The sequence below is a fragment of the Bombyx mandarina genome, chromosome 13 (genome assembly GCF_030267445.1).
Source record: "Bombyx mandarina strain Sakado chromosome 13, ASM3026744v2".
Lineage (NCBI taxonomy): Eukaryota > Metazoa > Arthropoda > Insecta > Lepidoptera > Bombycidae > Bombyx > Bombyx mandarina.
Window position 1 is genome coordinate 9,026,786 of NC_143220.1, and position 20,238 is coordinate 9,047,023.

At 36.4% G+C, this 20,238-nt stretch overlaps 1 protein-coding gene across 1 annotated transcript; it reads left to right on the forward strand.

Moving 5' to 3' along the window:
* The first annotated feature begins 3,122 nt into the window (after positions 1-3,122).
* On the forward strand, positions 3,123-18,483 carry LOC114244063 (uncharacterized). Its single transcript, XM_028175774.2, has 4 exons — positions 3,123-3,589; positions 10,959-11,190; positions 16,174-16,249; positions 17,205-18,483. The coding sequence occupies exons 1-4, from the start codon at positions 3,177-3,179 to the stop codon at positions 17,267-17,269; spliced, it is 786 nt and encodes a 261-aa protein (XP_028031575.2). The 5' UTR covers positions 3,123-3,176; the 3' UTR covers positions 17,270-18,483.
* Positions 18,484-20,238: the final 1,755 nt, after the last annotated feature.

Genomic DNA, 20,238 nt, shown 5'->3' on the forward strand with positions numbered 1-20,238 from the left:
ATAAAAAAAAACACCTACAGAACATTTATTCGTTAATGAAATTACAAACGTCATTCCTTGTGACTTCCTCTCTAAAATCACTTAATTAATAAATATTTAACGAATTTACAATAGTGTTTTACTCATTGCGGAATAAAACTATTTTATTTAAATAGTTCCGAAGAGATTTTGTCGGTAGCCTTTTCCCCGAAATATCTAAACAGAATGTCTAAATATGTTTTGATGACATATTTTAAAGAGGTATTTATGATTAGTGTCATGATGAATAGATTCCGACCGAAAAATGGTGTCCGATATTTCGGATTCAAATATATTAAGTGTAAAATCTATCTTTCGGATGAGGGCTCCATAATGAATTTAAATATATATATAGATAATAGTTTTGGGGCATCGACTTTCTTGAGATCCTATAAAATATGTTTTAATTATTATTTTTGTATGTTTTAAGCATGATAAAATTATAAATTTTATATAAGCAATCATATTAAATCGATATCAAAGTCAATAAATAATGTACAACCCAAAACAGACGGCCGAACTGACGTGACAATGACATTTGGCGCGCTAAACATGGCGGATTTTCGGCCTCATTAGACGGAGACGGAGACATTTACGTATATTCATGTTTCATTTTATGTACGCACTGAAATACTGTTATATTGTTTTCCTGCGAGTTAAAGTGCTGAGTAAGAACGAGATAGATATATGTTTATGTGTGTGCCTTCAAAATGGGTGCTATTTATATAAGCAATTGTACGTATAGAACAATATGTCGTGTCCCTACTATATAGGTCTATGACAGCAACCCACTGAAGTAGGAAACCTATGGAAATGAAACGTCAACAAAAAATTCGTGCCACTGTGACGTAATCTGACCACAAAACATGGCGGTTTTAGTGCTGTACAAAAGATTTCAATGTTATCAGGTGTTATCGATAAAAGTTCTTGGCTCATTTTATTTTAAATATTGTTGAGTATTATTTATTTGTAGAATTTATACTTTAATGGGAAGTATGTATATTGTTATGTGCAAATATGATATGATTTAGATGTGTGAAAGCTAAGACAAGTTCGTCCTTCGAATTTGCCAAGTAAACGATATGATGATTTTTAAAAGTTGCTACACTGATTTTATAAAGTTGTCGTTTATCACAAAACATAAAGATATGGCGTAGTACAGTGCCATCTGCCCATTTCTAGCATGCTAAATGTTATCGTATTTTGAGTACGTGTTTTTCTTAGACTATTACAATCTATTTTGTATATTGTAATTGTTTTGCTGACTCTAAAGCCCGTAACACACTACCGAAGCGTACCTTAAGGAAGGTGCGCCGCACCATTTGAATCACTTTCACTTGAGAGTGATTCAAATTTTAAACTTATCAAGGGACCGCGTGAAAAAAAAACACCTACAGAACATTTATTCATTAATTACAAACGTCATTCCTTGTGACTTCCTCTCTAAAATCACTTAATTATTAAATATTTAACGAATTTACAATAGCTTTTTACTCACTGCGGAATAAAACTATTTTATTTAAATAGTTCCGAAGAGATTTTGTCGGTAGCCCGAAATATCTAAGCAGAATGTCTAAATATGTTTTGATGACATATTTTAAAGAGGTATTTATGATTAGTGTCATGATGAATAGATTCCGACCGAAAAATGGTGTCCGATATTTCGGACTATTATTATATTATATAATCATATTACTTTGCTAAGTAATAATAGACTTTTTCTTCATTTATGTATATAATCGCAATAAAATCCGGCGCATACCGCACTTGTATACAACAAGTATAAATCGCTTATTTAGTTACTTTGCATTAATTACCTAGTGCAATGTTTTTCTTTTTATAATCCTGTAATCGATTAATTAAATCGATCACACCGTTATACCGACAAAAACTAACTTTCTCATTTTTCTCCGGTCCCAGAAAGAGGATTGAGGTGATTTTTTATATTCTTATATAAAAAAATATGACAAATTTTTTAGACTACATTCCAAGTTATTACATTTTTGGCCCACGATTTTCCGTCTCCTTTGAATAAAAAAATTTAATATCGTAGTTTTCTTTTCTTTTTTCATTGGTTAATGTGGTCGTTTGAGTCTCTTTGATCGAATCGTTTTGACGAAAACGAACTTATGTAATTGAAATTGAAAATAAATTATTTTCTAATTCGTCCATAAAACATGATAAAGGTCGGATAAATCAATAAATTCCCAATAAAAACGTAAGCAGATGAAATCGTATCAATATTCACGCAATATTTCATTACATAAAATATATCGGAATGTAATTTAAAATTCAATTACTTTTCCAATTTGCCACCTCGTGTGCCGTCGCGTAATGAACGGTGCCGAATTGATTATGTGGGCGTCGATGCAATTTTATTAATGTATTTTATTTTTTAATACTAAAGGTTTTTGGGACGTTTTTTTTTACGACCACAGATAACACGACCATACAGCCTGTCTGAATAGCCACCATCTGTTATGGACTGGAGGGGAGAAATTTCGATCCATATATTCTCCTAAACCTCTTTACTCATTTTTAAGACTGATTAGCGGAATTCACATTGGAGACTATGGGCTGTTTGTGACTGCATACAACCATACATTACCTGCCTTTATCCAAACCTTATTATTCGAAATAAAATTTACTATGAACTGTTTTATGGCTAAGATAGGTGGACATGCTCACGGCCTTGTGTTAAATTGTTACTGGAGTCCATGTCTATGGTTAATTTGATGTCTATCAACAACGTTAACGCCGCCACCCAACTTAAGACATGATTTCCAAGTTTCAAATCGAAACTCATTACTGCTTCACGGCAGAATTTGGCAAGGTAGTACCAACCCGTGCGGGCTCGAATGATGCCTTACCACCAGTAACTGATTAGTAATAATGGTATTAATAAATTAATCAGTACTCTCATCAACGTATAAAATCTCATTACCACAAACCTCTTTGGATATTTTTAACAATAAGAGCGTTAAGTTTCATAATACAAAATTGTTAAAAACGGACAACAAGCATCACTAATTTATATTAACGAAACTTACCCAAAACAACCAAAATGAAAATTAAAATTAAAAAAAAAAGCAAGACAAAAAAAATAAAACAATAAAAAAAATAAAAACTCCCCACAGAACATCCATAACCCACGTCCAATGCGGACTCCTTCCACGCGAACGTATCTAGGAGATATCACGGGCTGGCACGCTCCGCTAAGCCCCGTTCCGAATTCGAAAAATGATTCAGTCAACACGAGTCACACGAGCACAGCTGTCAAAGCAAACATGGCCACCAAAACTCCGGAGAGTGAAAAGTGGAGGCGACGCAAATTGTCGAAGAACATCGACAATGACAACGACTGCGCCAGTTTGGCGTGGCTCTTAAACTTCAGGCTGGACGAAGTGGTCAACGTGAGGGTGCCTGATGACGAACCGGTCGTGAAAGAAGCGAAGGTGGATGTGGAATCGCCAGCGGTGAGGAAGCCACCGTATACTTATCCTGAACTGATTGAACGAGCGCTCCGGGAGAACGGAGAGCTGACTGTATCCGGGATCTATCAGTGGATATCGTAAGTTCTAGGAAATATTATATAACAAGGTATTCTGTGGAAATTCGCTAGTAATAAATTAAATTTTCTGGTTTTTCATAATTTAATAGTGAAGGATTTTCTTGTTGAATTCTTTTCGGAACAAACATAATTTGAAAAATTATCAACTTGGTGATAAAAAGTGACAAAATGAAATAATAATATGATGAAAAGCTCGTATGACATACTTAGCAATTACGTAATATTAAGAAAACTGTTGTTCAACTAGCGATCCTATTGATATGATATAAAGTTTTTTGTAAAGTTTATATAATCAGTTTTAGATTACTGATAAATTTCGAATACCAATAACTTAAATGCATAGCTGAATATTTTTTCGAATACTGCTGAAATCTAGGTGGTCATGGTTTTTGATTGAACTGTATTCACGTTGGCTGCGATGGAACCAGTCATTCGATACAATTACTTATAGCTTTAAATTTAGGCTCACCTGGTGTCAAGTGATTATTGGCGCTCGGAGACAACATGAAACTCACCTTGAGACATGAGGTCTCAGCCGTATTATACAGCTGTAATGTTTCTTCCGACATGGATTCGCTCGATCGCCATTTTCTGTATACATATATCAGATCAATGACGATCACAGTAGGCGGCTTTTAAAAGTTTTTTTCTCTATTTTTTGGACTGATTATGAAGATGAGTTCAGGGCTCACCTAATTTTAAGTGGCTACTGGTACCTATACCACAACATGAAATTAAATCAATGGCTCGGGTGCACGTCATTGAAATTGCTTGAATAGCATTCAAGATACAAATAGTATAATATAATATATTATATAAATATATATATTGATAAATATATAAATAAAAGTAATAAATAATAATATTTAATAAAAATAAATGTAATATAAATAGTAACTATACTTGAGACCTTAGAACTTGTATCATCTCGGGGTGGGTGGCGCATTTACGTTGTGGATGTCTATGGGCTCCAGTAACCACTTAACACCAGGTGAGCTGTGAGGTAGTCAACCCATCTAAACAATAAAAAAAAAAGTAAGCAGGATAATAATTTGTATTCGCCTTCATTGGAGACGAACTGTATATGACCTTATAGTAAATGATTAGGAAATGGTGGTCGTCATAGTTGGTTACTCTTGACAGAGAAGTCGTGGTCATGTGAAATTTTTGTTTATTAAAGCCTTGACAGATGTTTTCCATGGCTTGAGGCTTGGCACACCCACTCGTTAAGTGTGGTGGCGCATTTACGTTGTAGATGTCTATGGACTCCAGTAACCACTTAACACTAGGTTGGCTGTGATCTAGTCTACTCATCTAAGCAATAAAAAAAATTATTTAGTAAATAAATAAATAAAACATTTTTTTTAGATTATCCGATTCACTTAGCTTGATCTTATATCAAAATGTTTCACGTATTATTGTGAGTAGCTAAAATACTCTGTTCACTCGATACTGTTGCAATATTCATGGTTTCCTTTCTTGTCTGTGAACGAAGACGGTCGAAATGTTTCGTGTATGATAATTCCATTCGGTGATTTGACGCAAACTTCGAACCCTATTCTTAAATATTGTTTGACTGGTGGTACCATGTCGTTCATTGCACCGAACTTCGTCTGTATTCACGCGTGCAATATCGAACCAATACATTTGTTTTGGTCCAGAGCACACTATAATGTTCTTACATTATCTAATATCTTTAAACGAGCAATTCTTGTATATCTATACCCATATATAAAAATGAATTGCTGTTCGTTAGTCTCGCTAAAACTCGAGAACGGCTGGACCGATTTGGCTAATTTTGGTCTTGAATTATTCATGGAAGTCCAGGGAAGGTTTAAAAGGTAGATAAATATGAAAATGCTCTTAATTAAATAAAGTTTAGGTCTTTTATTTATCGATTGAGGCACTACGAAGTCTGCCGAGTCAGCTAGTCTATATAAGTATATAAAAATGAATGGCTGTTCGTTAGTCTCGCTAAAACTCGAGAACGGCTGGACCGATTTGGCTAATTTTGATCTTGAATTATTTGTGGAAGTCCCCCGTCGGACGAATTCCTTTTGTGTGTTTTATGTTTATTTTATACAAAAGTTTAGGTCTTTTATTTATCGATTGAGGCACTACGAAATCTGCCGGGTCAGCTAGTAAATATATATAATCTGACCCTCGGAAACGGCTCCAACGATTTTCATAAAATTTAGTATACATGGAATTTCGGGGGCGATAAATCGATCTAGCTACGATTTATTTTCAGAAAATGTTGTTTTATTCGTCTTTTCAATAATCAACTTTATCGATAATCAACTTAAACATAAACTTTTTTTTTATTGAACAAAAATAACAAGTAATATAATATAATATCAATATTTATTTCATATATTTTCCAAAAAACACAATTTATCAAAAAAAAACCGATCAAAGCTTGGTCATGCTCTAGTGTATTATTATAATGTGACATGCAAAATATTTCCCCCGCAAGCAATATCAAAATATCACTAATTGTCATTTCAACACCACTCTATGAAATTTATAATGGAAGAATAGCTTAGTACTTATTAGTGTTGTGTTTTGGCGTCTCTTTTTTTCCGGTGCGGCGTATCTTTTGTGTCTCCTAATGGACTAGAATCGGATTTAATGGCCATTGTAAAGCAATTCTTTTATGAGAATAATTTATAACATTTGATGTTTTATTTATATTTTGTTATATTTCAAATTAAAGCTGGTACCTATAATACATACTTTTTCCTGTGTTACAAAAAAATTGCGGTTCGCTCATAGTTAATTTTACGACAAACTTAGAACTAAATATTATGATAGTCAGTTTTTTTTTAATTGCTTATATGGGTGTACGAGCTCACAGCCCACCTGGTGTTAAGTGGTTACTGGAGCCCATACACATCTACGACGTAAATGCACCACCCACATTGAGATATAAGTTCTTGAGATATAAGACATAAGTTCTTAAGTATAGTTACAACGGCTGCCCTACCCTTCAAACCGAAACGCATTACTGCTTCACGGCAGAAATAGGCAGGGTGGTGGTGCCTACCCGTGCGGACTCACAAGAGGTCCTACCACCAGTAATTACGCAAATTATAATTTTGCGGGTTTGATTTTTATAGCACGATGTTATTCCTTCACCGTGGAAGTCAATTGTGAACATTTGTTGAGTACGTATTTCATTAGAAGAATTGGTACCCGCCTGCGGGATTCGAACACCGGTGCATCGTTTAACACGAATGCACCGGACGTCTTATCCTTTAGGCCACGATGACTTCAATTATTGAACGAGTTGCAGAATAGCTCTTTATTATGATACTTCAGATTATTATTATTAAGATAAATTAATAAAAAATGCAATCCATACATAGAAGGAATGGAATACTCAAGTCGTGGACATGGTGATACATTTGATTCTCTCGCGGATTAAATCCTGTAGATAAGGATTATCTTTTTAGTGTCGTTTTTCGAGTATCATTTCCGTTTCATCTGGTTTGAAGGTTTCACTTCAAAATAGTTTAAATAGTTCACTAGGGTGCTGCCTTTTAATATTGAAACCGTGGGCCGTGTTGTGATAGTTGAGCAATCCTAGCCACGGGAACGAGGAGGCTCCTTAGAAATTTGACAGGATTGTAAACGTTGCTAGAAGAACACTAGAAATGCTAGGGGTACACAACTATGTTGCTGTGTTTATTGATTGCAATAGTTAAATATAAAAAAATATGTGGCAGTAATGAGTGAATGAGACATTGCTGACTGAGGTCTGATTGTCCCAATTGCTTTCCTTGATTTGAAATAAGTCTGATTGATATTATCGACGCTACCTACAGCTTAAGTTGAACAGTTAGCGAAACACCTCTTCACAGAATAACAAAGTCTCAATTACAAATGATATCATGTTGTTCAGACAGTAACTGTAATACAAGTTGTATAAATATCGACGGAAATAGCTAAGATAGGCAGACGATAATTTATAATATTATTTAAACTTTAAACAATATCGTTTTTGGTACTGAGAGTTTAAATGGTGTTTTTACTGGTGGTAGGACGTCTTGAGAGTCCGCACGGGTAGGTATCACCACCTTGCATGTTTCTGCCGTGAAGCAGTAATGCGTTTCGGTTTGAAGAGCGGGGCAGCCGTTGTAACTATACTGAGACCTTAGAACTCACATCTCAAGGTGGGTGGCGGCATTTACGTTGTAGATATCTATGGGCTCTGGTAACCACCTAGCACCAGGTGGGTTGTGAGCTCGTCCACCCATTTATGCCATAAACTAAAAAAGTTTTATGTTTACCCAACGTTTGGGGCTCTGAAAAAAGAGAATGAAACGAGTTACGCAAAACTGCGTTTCCAGCCAAGCGTCGGATGCTAGCTGAAACAGAGCTTTAGAAAGGCAAGAATCGGCCTATCTTTCTTTTTTTTTTTTAATCTAAACCGATAGCCTTGAGAGGCTATTTCAGCTTCACCTTAACGTGTGTAGGTGAGCTCTCGGGGCTCAAACCGGAGTGTTGCTAACACTGACCCTAGCAAGAGCAGTGCTTCGCAGAATCTTGTCATTACGGATCCTCCCGATCCATTAACGGTGCTTTTAGGTACCACAAGCACCGGTCACCGTCCTCCTCGAACCCGTCGCTTGCGAAGAAGGGCTCGACGAGCGAATTAACCCATAGACGCAGCCCACTGAGTTTCTCGCCGGATCTTCTCAGTGGGTCGCGTTTCCGATCCGGTGGTAGATTCTGCGAAGCATTGCTCTTGCTAGGGTCAGTGTTAGCATCACTCCAGTTTGAGCCCCGTGAGCTCATATACTAGTTAAGGTTACGCTGAAATAGCCTCTTAAGGCTATCAACTTGGGTAGGGAAAAAAAGCAGAATCTACCACCGGATCGGAAATGCCACTGAGAAGATCCGGCGACAAACTCCGACGACTGGCGACTCCAGAATCGGTGTTCGATAATTACACCAATTTTATATTTCAGTCAGATAGTTAATTGGTTTTTAATTTGGACTAATCCATTTGTCGAATACTAATCGTGCTATCTTTTATCACGATGTCGTTATCGGGAATGGTTGTTTATCGCTCCGTGACCGAGGGGTCGAATTAATATTAAATATCGCGCGGCATGTGTTTACATTGTCACTATCGCACAGATTACTGTGGATTTATTTAGGCAATACCGTATGTATATATGTAGTTTGGTTTATCTTTGAGAACCAGGGAATTATCGAATTATGCTCGTTATCGATTTTAACTAGCTTAAATGCTATTATCGGAATAGCCACTGCCTTTTACAAATACAGGGTGTTGACATTGAAAGCGCAGAACGTATCAATTTACTAATCTAAGTATCGATGTTTGCTGTTTGAGTATTAATTTTCTTTCGTCAACTCGAATCTATATTAGTTTCATTAGGATACAAATAATGTATACGTATTATAGATTGCGTGAAATGTAAAAATAATACCTAGTAGTAGTAATTCGAGTGTTCTGTCATGATCCTTTTATTTTTATCATATTAAAATCGTAAATATTATTAGTTGATGTTTGTCCTTCTTTATTTTGGATAGTGAAAATTCCACTGGATATACAGTTGTACATGGTTTAAAGATATTGGAATAAGGAGCAGAGGTAGAAAGATAAACGTTAAAATGCTATACTAATTTAATAGAAAATATTTTTTATTTATAACAAATTTACTTAATTGATGTGAGAAAAAGTACTCGTTGCCTTAGTAATGCCATATTATGTGAATAAGCAATAAACAACAAATGGCAGACGCATTCCGTTTTTTCTCTCATGACATTAAATTTTACGCAATGTGCAACAAAAAATATTTTATATAATACGAATATGCTTTTTTTATAATTGCCTATTATCGTTTTCCAGAACACCTTTAATAGTATACTAGCGGTCCGCTCCGGCTCCGCTCGGGTCTTTATGGAAAATTTCAACGACGTTGTTTTATTTTTTTAAATAAAAGAACACTTATTGCGGCATAACTGTACATAGACATTACAACTCGTAATAGTTAGACATATGCTGTCGCGACACTTTTTGGCTGTACAAAGTAGTAGTGCATTATATTATTCTATCACCAATAGTTTTCGCAGGGCACGCGATGTAAAGAATATTTTAGGTAATGTTTTTACACCTTTGGTTACATTATTGGAGTTTTAGTAAGAATCCCTTTTTTGTTAAAAAAATATTATAGCCTATGTCACTCGGGAATAGTGTAGCTTCCAAACAGTGAAAGAATTTTTCAAATCGGTTCAGTAGTTTCGGAGCCTATTCAATACAAGCAAACAAAAAAATCTTTCCTCTTTGTAATATTAGTTGATAGTTTAAACGTTAACAAGAAGCTAAAACGCGATTCATCGATATTGCAAGCCACAGAAACCGTAATGCGTAACATTCACGTCTCGGAGCGTACGGTGGCGAGGGTGCTGGCTCCATCGCGAGCCGGTACGGTCAATGGTTACGTGAGCTCGCTCCCCGGCTCTTGCACCGCCCCATTAACAAAACATCCGGCGCCAAACGGTCGCGATTAGCCTCGATTGTCGACGTTAATTCGATTACACCTGCTCCGGAAAAGGCCCTTTTTTATAGTCAACTTTGAGCAGGTACAACGTGTTTAGGAAGTGAGTAGGTACGATTAGCGTACATTTGTATGTTTTTCGTTTTAGTTAGCCTTCTTGTGTGTGAAGTTTACCAAATAATTATTGAAGAAAATATGGGTGCGATATATATAGGTGGGTGGGATATATATGGGATATGTATGGGTGAACGAGTCCTTTTTTTTATTGCTTAAATAGCTTGACGAGCTCACAGCCCACCTGGTGTTAAGTGGTTACTGGAGCCCATATCCTCCCGATCCACTAACGGTGCTTCTAGGTACTTCAAGCATCGGTCACCGTTCTCGTCGAACCCGTCGCTTGCGACGAAGGGCTCGACGAGTAAATTAACTCCCAGACACAGCCCACTGAGTTTCTCGCCGGATCTTCTCAGTGGGTCGCGTTTCCGATCTGGTGGTAGATTCTGCGAAGCACGGCTCTTGCTAGGGTTTGTGTTAGCAACGTCATCAGGTTTGAGCCCCGTGAGCTCACCTACAAACGTTAGGGTTACGCTGAAATAGCCTCTCAAGGCTCTCAGCTTAGGTAGGAAAAAAAAAAAGTGCCCATAGACATCTACAACGTAAATGCGCCACCCACCTTGAGATATAAGTTCTAAGGTCTCAGTATAGTTACAATGGCTACCCCACCCTTGAAACCGAAACGCATTACTGCTTCACGGCAGAAATAGGCGGGGTGTTGGTATTGACCCGTGCGGACTCACAAGAGGTCCTACCACCAGTAAATAATGCAATAATGTTTTCAGTGATCGTTTCCCGTTCTACAAAGCCAACGACGAACGCTGGAAGAATTCCGTTCGACACAATCTCTCCATAAACCCTCATTTTCGTAAAGGAGCCAGAGCACCGCAGGGGGCCGGTCATCTGTGGTCTCTGGCCGCTAACGCCATAGACCTGCTGCCGTTGAGGAATACGCCCATGCCCGAAGAAAAGGCGGCCGAGCCACTTCACACTGCCAAAATAATTGGTTTCCCTAAAGTGAGTTGTAGATTTATTGTTTTTGAGAAATATCATGTAGTGACTCTAACGTCTGACCGCGAAGCTCACGACATTGCAACTATTCGCAGCCAGTGTATAAAAGTCATTCCCGATCCTGCGGACAGAATGGAAAGCAGTCGACGTCGCCCCAAACACGTCATTTCAGATCCTCCTGATCCACTAACGGTGCTTTTAGGTATCTCAAGCACCGGTCATCGTCCTCGTCGAACACGTCGCTTACGACGAAGGGCGCGACGAGAAAATTAACCCTTAGACACAGCCCACTGAGTTTCTCGCCGGGTCTTCTCAGTGGGTCGCGTTTCCGATCCGGTGGCAGATTCTGCGAAGCACGGCTCTTGCTAGGGTTCGTGTTAGCAACGTCGTCAGGTTTGAGCCCCGTGAGCTCACCTACTATTTAAGGTTACGCTGATATAGCCTTTCAAACCTCTCAGCTTAGGTAGGAAAAAAAAACAAAAAAAGTGTAAAAGTGTAGTGAAAGCTTTATGTTTAGAGGTCTGCGGGTGACTGGCGCGGTAAGATGCGGCGGCTCACACTCACAAACTAAATAATTATGTGTGTGAGGTCACCACAGTGATCATGAATTTCATATTCTCGGATTGTCTGCACGTGTGTGCTTTAAATTAAGAAAAAATATGTACATTTACATACATTTATGCGTACCGTTTCCCTTTTTTCTCATTTAAACAGATTGGGCATGGTTTCTTTTCATCAATATTTTTCCCTTTATTATCTAAATTATATGAGCTGTTCCTTTTTTCATATTTATTTTTCATCACCAGATGTTCCAATTTTCTTATCTCATTGTAAAGGTCTTCCGTTCTTTGTAATGTTTCTTTGTCAATCTTGTCCGCCACATAATTAGGTAAACCAAATGCTATGAGATCAATAATTGTTCCGGTATCCATTGTCTTCCTGACTTCCAACAATAATTTCTCCTTCTTTAAAGCATACTCAAGTAAGGATCCCGATTGATATTTAAAGGCAAGAGCATATCTAGTGGAGGACCATCCTTTGTTCGCAAATGTCTCACAAAAATTTTTCTCCCATTTGCTCCATTCTGATTGTACTGTAAGCTTCATCAGCATACAACTGTACCAATCTACACTAACATTTTCTAAGAAGTTCTTCAAAATTTCAATTTTTTGTTTATCCTCGTTTATTTGAAAACGTTCACATTCTTTATTAAAATCTTTGATCCACTGTAATGCATTTGAATTACGGCCGTTGAATTTTTCTATAATAAAATCCTTTGCAATTTTCCCTAAATTTTGTTTTTCTGGTTTCTGCTGTTTTTGTTCTTGTAGTTTTTCTAACAGTTTTTCAAGCATGTGATTAGAATCACTAGATGTCGATTCATAACTAACAGGTTGTTCTGAAATCTCTTCCAAATAACAATCATTGAATTGCAAATTTTGTTCTTCATCCAAATATGTTTTTGAAATTTCCTCCGTCACAGTTATCCATATTTTCCTCGTTTGATGCCTTTTTACTAAAGAGTTTTTTACTCTGGTGTAGTTAGGAGTAGTTGTGATCACCTTATGAAGATTTACGGGTTGATATTCGACTGGAATTCCAAAAACTTGTCCACTTGGTGTAGCAATGGAAGTTATGCATATGACGTTTGTTTTTCCATCCGCCATTGATTTCATTGTAAAATCAAATCTTAATTTCTCCATTTTCTCAATATATTAGCAAAAATGTTGTTTTATAATGGTAATTACGGTGTTTAAATAAGAAAAGACGAAATTGCGTTTCTTCTAAACAACAAGAAACAACATTTAATGCCCTTTCTTCAATAATTCTTTAACACACATTTCACAACGTCCATTAACCGAAAATTATTTAAACAACTATCAATTGTCATATGACAGATTGACATTCAATCATTCATTACATATAATAGAAGACAATTCAGTTAGACCTCTGAAAGATTATTTAACTGCTGTCAAAAGCTTCCCAATTCCAGAAACAAGGAAAAATATACGGCAGTTTTTGGGAAAAGTAAATTTTCATCATAAGTTTGTACCACATAGTGCAATTATCCTCGATCCATTACATAACTTATTAAGGAAAGATGTGAAATTTGTATGGACGGCAGAATGCCAGGAAGCATTTGATAAAATTAGAGCATTGCTTTGCTCAGAACCAATCCTAAAAATATTTGACCCAGATTCACCGATAAGAATTTACACAGATGCTAGTATCAAAGGAGTTGGAGCAGTGTTGAAACAAGACGATGAAAACGGCGTGAGTAAACCGGTTGCTTATTTTTCGAAGAAATTAACAGAAGCACAGAAAAAGAAGAAGGCAATATACTTAGAATGTCTGGCGATAAAAGAAGCAGTCAAATACTGGCAACATTGGCTTATGGGAAAAGAATTTATGGTATACACAGATCATAAACCCCTAGAAAATATGAACATTAAAGCTCGAACTGATGAGTAACTAGGTGATTTAACATATTATCTATCACAATATAATTTTGAAATTAAATACAACCCAGGAAAATCACATCAAGAAGCGGACTGCTTAAGCCGAAATCCAGTCTTAGAAGCAAATGATAATAACGACGATTTTTAAAGGTCGTAAATTTAATCGACCTACAAGAAATAAAGAATGACCAGCTAACAAATCCAGACCTACAAAAAGAAAGAATAAGCACATATTAGAAAATGAAGTTTATTACAAGAAAAATAAAAGAAGAAATAAGATTATACTGTCAGAAAAACTTAGCAAAGCTCTAATAAAAAAGTCCATGACACATACTGCCACATTGGAAGAACCCAGATGACAAATAAAATAAAACCATTCTTTTCAGCCAAAATTATTACAGCAAACATTAATAAAATGTGTGATGCGTGTGAAACCTGCATTAAAAACAAGTCCAGGAGGAAGTCGAAATATGGTTTAATGTCACATTTGGGACCAGCCACACACCCGTTTGAAATTGTATCCATCGATACTATTGGGGGCTTTGGAGGATCCCGATCAACCAAAAGGTATTTGCATCTTCTAGTGAATCATTTCACACGGTATGCCTATATTTGTACATCAAAAACTCAAGGCTCCAATGATTTCATTAAGCTAATGCAAAAGGTAACAAAAATTATGACGTTAATATGGTATTATCAGACCAATACCCTGGCATAAATTCAAAAGAATTTAAAGAATTTCTAAAGAATAATAATATCAAAATAGTTTTCACAGCTGTTGATGCGCCTTTTTCGAATGGGCTTAACGAAAGATTAAATCAAACACTAACAAATAAGATAAGATGTAAAATAAACGAAAGCGATAAGAAGACATCTTGGACAACAATTGCACAAGAATGCGTAGAAAAATATAATGAAACAGAACACACAGTTACAAAGTTTGCTCCCAGGTACCTTCTAGAGGGTGAAAATGTGAGTATTCTACCACTACAATTGAAAACAAGTTGTACAACAGAAGATTTGAGAAGAGATCGAAAATTAGCCTTAGAAAACACAATAAAATCTCACAATTATAATAAAAATATATTTGATCAGTACAGAGAAGGGTATAAATTGGAAGAAGGAGATAGTGTTTATGTGGAGAATGGAAATAAACTAAACAGGAAGAAAATGGATGAATTGAGAACAGGGCCATACAAAATACTAAAGAAGATTTCAGAATCGATCTATGAAGTTGACACCGGACACAAAAAAGCAGAATCAAACCTCTACCATATAACAAAGTTGTCTCCAGTGTCTATCTGATATGATAAACAATTGTAAAACCATTCACTGCCTCTTACAATTGTCTTTTCAGCGGGGGAGATGTAATGAATGATTGAATGTCAATCTGTCATATGACAATTGATAGTTGTTTAAATAATTTTTCGGTTAATGGACGTTGTGAAATGTGTGTTAAAGAATTATTGAAGAAAGGGCATTAAATGTTGTTTCTTGTTGTTTAGAAGAAACGCAATTTCGTCTTTTCTTATTTAAACACCGTAATTACCATTATATATATTTAAAAAAGAGCGTGAAATTAATTTGTTTGGTGCAACCCGAATCATGAGTTATAGGAAGCCTTGCAAAGATCTACTCGATTTTAAATTTTGATGGTTTGTAGCCATCTAGGGTAGTCTATTATAAAACTAGAAATATACATAAAATATGGTATAAGATTTTATACGGTAATGAAAGTTTGTAAAATAATATTTGAATTCTGTACATATGTGTACGTGCTGGATTCATAGATTTTAATTTTTGTTATTTAGCATTGATTTCACGCATCAAGGCTGTTTTTTCAATACGTGTTTTATTTCACTATAGTGACGAAATTCAAAATAAAATTAAACTATTTTTCATTGGCCACATGTGAAGAAATTCTTAATTAAAGAGGATATTTTCGTATGAAGTGAATGAACATGGAATGTCTTCTTCACGTCCTTACGGATCCATCAGATCCAATAACCTTTGCATTAGACGCCTTCAGCTCTAACACTAGGAGCAGGCTTAGGGACTCGGGTAAACGTACTCGTCGAACTCGACAAAGAGTTCGACATGCAATCTAACTCATGAATCAGCTCGCTGAGTTTCTCGCCGGATCTTCTAAGCGGGTCGCGATTCCGATCCAATAGTAAGTTCATTCGCGAATTACTGCTCTTGAGTTGTTAGGTCTCCTTCGGAGGCGCTCGAGCAGCTGTTAGCAAATCCCACTCCTCCTGGCTGAGCCTTTGCTCGCCCACTTGTCCTGTTGAAACTGGAAAGGCCTCAGGGTCACCTGACATCATTCAATAAAAAAAAAGTAATTTCTTCTTCTCAGTCGCTTAAACTCTTGATAGAGCGGTCGTGGTCGTCAGTTCACTTAGTGGTGCGCTTCACAAGACATCGCCATTCCTCGCGTACCGCACATAGAATGTAGAGGCTCTAATTATAGGCGCATCTCTTGTGTTTACTACATCATATCGTTGTGATTAAAAATTATGGATTTCAGGTAATCGTATTGGACGAGGCTGCCATAGCAGCAGCAAGCATTATTCCCGATCAAGATTTGTTCAGTGGAAGCACAAGTGAGTACGAATTTAAGTCAGAAAATTTTGAGAACTATGTATATCCGTCTAATTTGAATGTGGGATGAAGAAGTTGATGAGAAATTTTGAAGTAACAAGAGCACAGAAATATATTTTTTTTTTTTTGACGTGATAACGTCAAATCGATGAACACCGGCTGCACGCACAAAAAAGTGTCACGTTCCGCCTGAGCCTGATCGTGCAAGCGAGAGCGCGTAACAAGCGATGGAGAGGCGCGATCAAATCAAATCAAATCAATTTTTTTTATTCAACATAAATGAAAGTACATACTTGTTGAACGTCAAAAATAAGTACCGTCAATTTAGAAAAACTAGCCTCCGTCCTGAGAAGAACTGGCAAGAAACTCAGCGGGCATGTCCTTTTTTTTAAATATTAGATTTTTTTTAATATTCATTTTTACAAGTGGGGTATAATTATTATAACGTGACAATTATTGCAATATAGAAATGCCCGGAACGAGAAACTCACTCCCACTTTGTGCAATCTTCTAGATAATAATTGACTTTATAGTAAGCTTTACTGCACAGAAGTTCTTTAATAGCTTTCTTAAACCAATGTTTAGGTAGGTTCTGAATATCTTGTGGTCGGCCCAAACATTGGCTGGTGACACATTCCTCTCTTCTTGTGTGACGTCAGAGCTAGCAGTTCGAATAATTCTGCTACTGGCATTATCACTTAAACCCATCATCCGTAAACCGTCTTTGCGGACAAGCAATAATTTTTTTTATTGATAAACATTTTCCTTTTTTTTTAAGTCATCTAAATGTTCAAAATCTGTTCAATAAAATCAAATAGCTAAGTTGACTTAGAAATGAATTAAAATAAACTTTTAAAGTAAAAATATCGATTTAAAGATTTCTAAAGATTACGTATATAGGTAGGTACTACTCATACAATATAATTATTATGTTTTGCATTTATTCTTTGCTTTCAGTGTTCCTGAATCCAGTCTCAGCAGAGCAAGTGATCAGGGAATGCGGTCTGATCACTGTCGATTGAAGATCTCGGCTTTCGCATTTCGAGATTGTGAAGTGATTTTGTTTTAACCTTAACGTTTATATGCACACGGTAGGGTTGAACGTTTCTGTTACCGCATTCTTATTCTCGTACAGGGTTGCACCCGATCCAATGATAACTATGACTTTTACTTTTCGAATTAAAAATTTCAAAAGATAACATGTCCTCTTGAAGATATAGTATATGTATGTACGTATAGACTGGTGAAAGGCTATTTAGTTAAAGCGACATTTTTGCAACTTTACAGGAGAGACATGTAAAGTTTAAATTTTGGAATAAAATATCATGACAAAAAACTTCTTCAACTGTTTGAATGGCGTAAACTTAATTGAAATAAAAAGCATCGGATCGTTGTTATATTTTTAATTTTTTCATCATAGACATCTACAACGTAAATGCGCCACCCACCTTGAGATATAAGTTCTAAGGTCTCAAGTATAGTCACAACGGCTGCCCCGCCTTCAAACCGAAACGCATTACTGCTTCACGGCAGAAATAGGCAGGGTGATGGTACCTACCCGTGCGGACTCACAAGAGGTCCTACCACCAGTACTATAATCTACTACAAATACTAATATCACATAAAAGGATCTTTAATCACAAATCTCGCGTATTAACCGAAATGTCACTTAAACCCAATAGCTTTTTACCCCTGGATTTAAATACAGTGAGTACAACTTGTTTTTAAATTTCAATTCCTCACTAAACCAAAGTGACTTAGAATTATGCTATTCAAGTCCAAATATTTCATATGGTTAGATCTCACTTCGTGTCTCTGTAATCGTGTTTTACATTTCTCAAAGCAAAGCAATTTGAAAGATACATAGTTTAGTGGAGCCAAATATTCTGAAAGATGGTACTTGTTTGAGTACTTTAGGCTGATGTGTCATCAACACGAATTCCAACAATATAATTAGTTATGTAAAATTTGTGTGTTAATTTTAACTATCAATTTCAAAATAAATTGTTGCAAAAGGTATCTCCAGTTTTAAGGGAAGAAAGATATTTAAATTTTTTTCAACGATTTGTCCTGAATGATGATATATTTGATACTGAATAACAATAACCGCGGCTAAATCACTTCAGAGTTTCTCCTCGGAGCCCGTCTGATGATTCTTAGTAATAAATAGCTAATGTAAGATAATTTATTTGATAGTCATTAGATTTAATAAATTTATTATTAGTAAATAAATGATTGTATTATTTAAAACGCAAAAGAACTCGAAGAACGAATTCTGTTTGAAGAAGTGGGAGTTCACCGTGCATTCAAGACTATGGGGCTGTTGCATAGCATAAAACTAATTACTCGCATTTATACAACGTGTTACAAAATACCCGTAAAAATATAATTAGCCAAAAATTTTGTCAATTCTAGAAAGCTGTCATATCAGGGAACCTGATTATTTAACGGAAAGACCTACGTACCTATTTTACCTAACAAATATTATTGTTTGCTTTAATAGTTTTTCTATTTTTCATTCATAAATGTTTGCTACCTCAAAACAACGATGTCATTATACTCAAGTACAGGATTCAAAAAAATGTCACGTTGGAAAAAAAATTTGTCAATTTCGATTTTTTGTTTTGTTAGTTTAGGTCTTTTAAAAGTTTTGTCGTTACACGAATTAGGTAGAGATGTAGGTACGTAGTTTACGTCGGGTGCCCGGTACTCGGCTGTCGGTCCGGTGGTGAGGCGGCGCAAGGTGGCTCCCGTGCACCGCTCACGGTGTGTCTCCGAGACGACGTCCTGCGGGATTTTTCCGAGGATGGAGTGCCGTCGTATTATTAGGAAGGGTACCGGCGACGGCGAGCCTTCGGCGCGCACTGTGCGGTACCGTGGGTTTCGTGGAGTCGGAGTGGTGGGGCTCGATGGGGCTTAGTCGGTAGTCGGTTTTACGGGGTAGCTCTTGCGTGGCTGACGCCGTGCAGTACCTCGCGCGCCTTACTCAAGGCGTAGTCTCCCGGCAGGAATTGGGAGAAGAGGAGGACCCCTGTCTTCTTCTTCTCCCTGTTCTTCTCTGGAGGCGCCGGAGTCCGACATAACTCGGTCTCTTACCCCCCTCGAACGGGTATACGTAAAAAAAAAGTTCTGCGTAGTTTACTCTTTAATTTTACTGATATAAGGTTTGCACATCGGTGAAAATATTTTTTTTTTTTGGGGCTTGTTTTACAGCATTGCTACGGTTCTTAAATATTGTGAATGGACTCGTTAAAATGCCCCATTTAACCTCCTTTCGGCTTTACGGGTAGTTTTGTAACACCCTGTATAAGAAACCTTTAGGAACAGAATTTTTTTCTAGATGAACGGGGCCTTATCTTCCTTTCTGTGCTTTAAATTTTTATAACCGCATGAGTGCCTTGTCAAGACTTGAAAGTGAAACAAACAAACAAACAAATTGATCCGATATTAGTATAGGTTGATGTTTTTGTCATAAAATCGAAACCCCTGACTTGTTTTCTATGAGAGATCTCAATAGCACTAATATACAAATCCCGAGATCAAAGGTAAAGATTAAATAAACTGGATTTACCATTTTAATGTATTAAGGCTTTACTGCTTCTAAGTTAGTGCGTAAAGTTAGATTGAAGTTTTCAAAGAATTTATCTTAAAATTTAGTTTTAGTACACTTGAGACCACAAAGAAAGGAATATAAATGCAGTATAATGTGATTTATTCTTAAGAAAATACAATTGGTCGCAGCCCACCTGGAGAAATTTTTGAAACACCGTCGTCCATCCACATCCACATCCGTTATGTATATTTTTAAATTTAACAACTAATTTATGATAATTAAACATAGAGTAAATATTTCAACATTATTCTTATCAAAATATACTTTTGGCCAACAACTTATTACTTCTTGACTTCTGTTAGATGCTGGTGGTGAAATCCACAGTGATGTAGCCTGACAAGTAATGGAGCCATCATAAAATCTTGAAAAATGCAACGC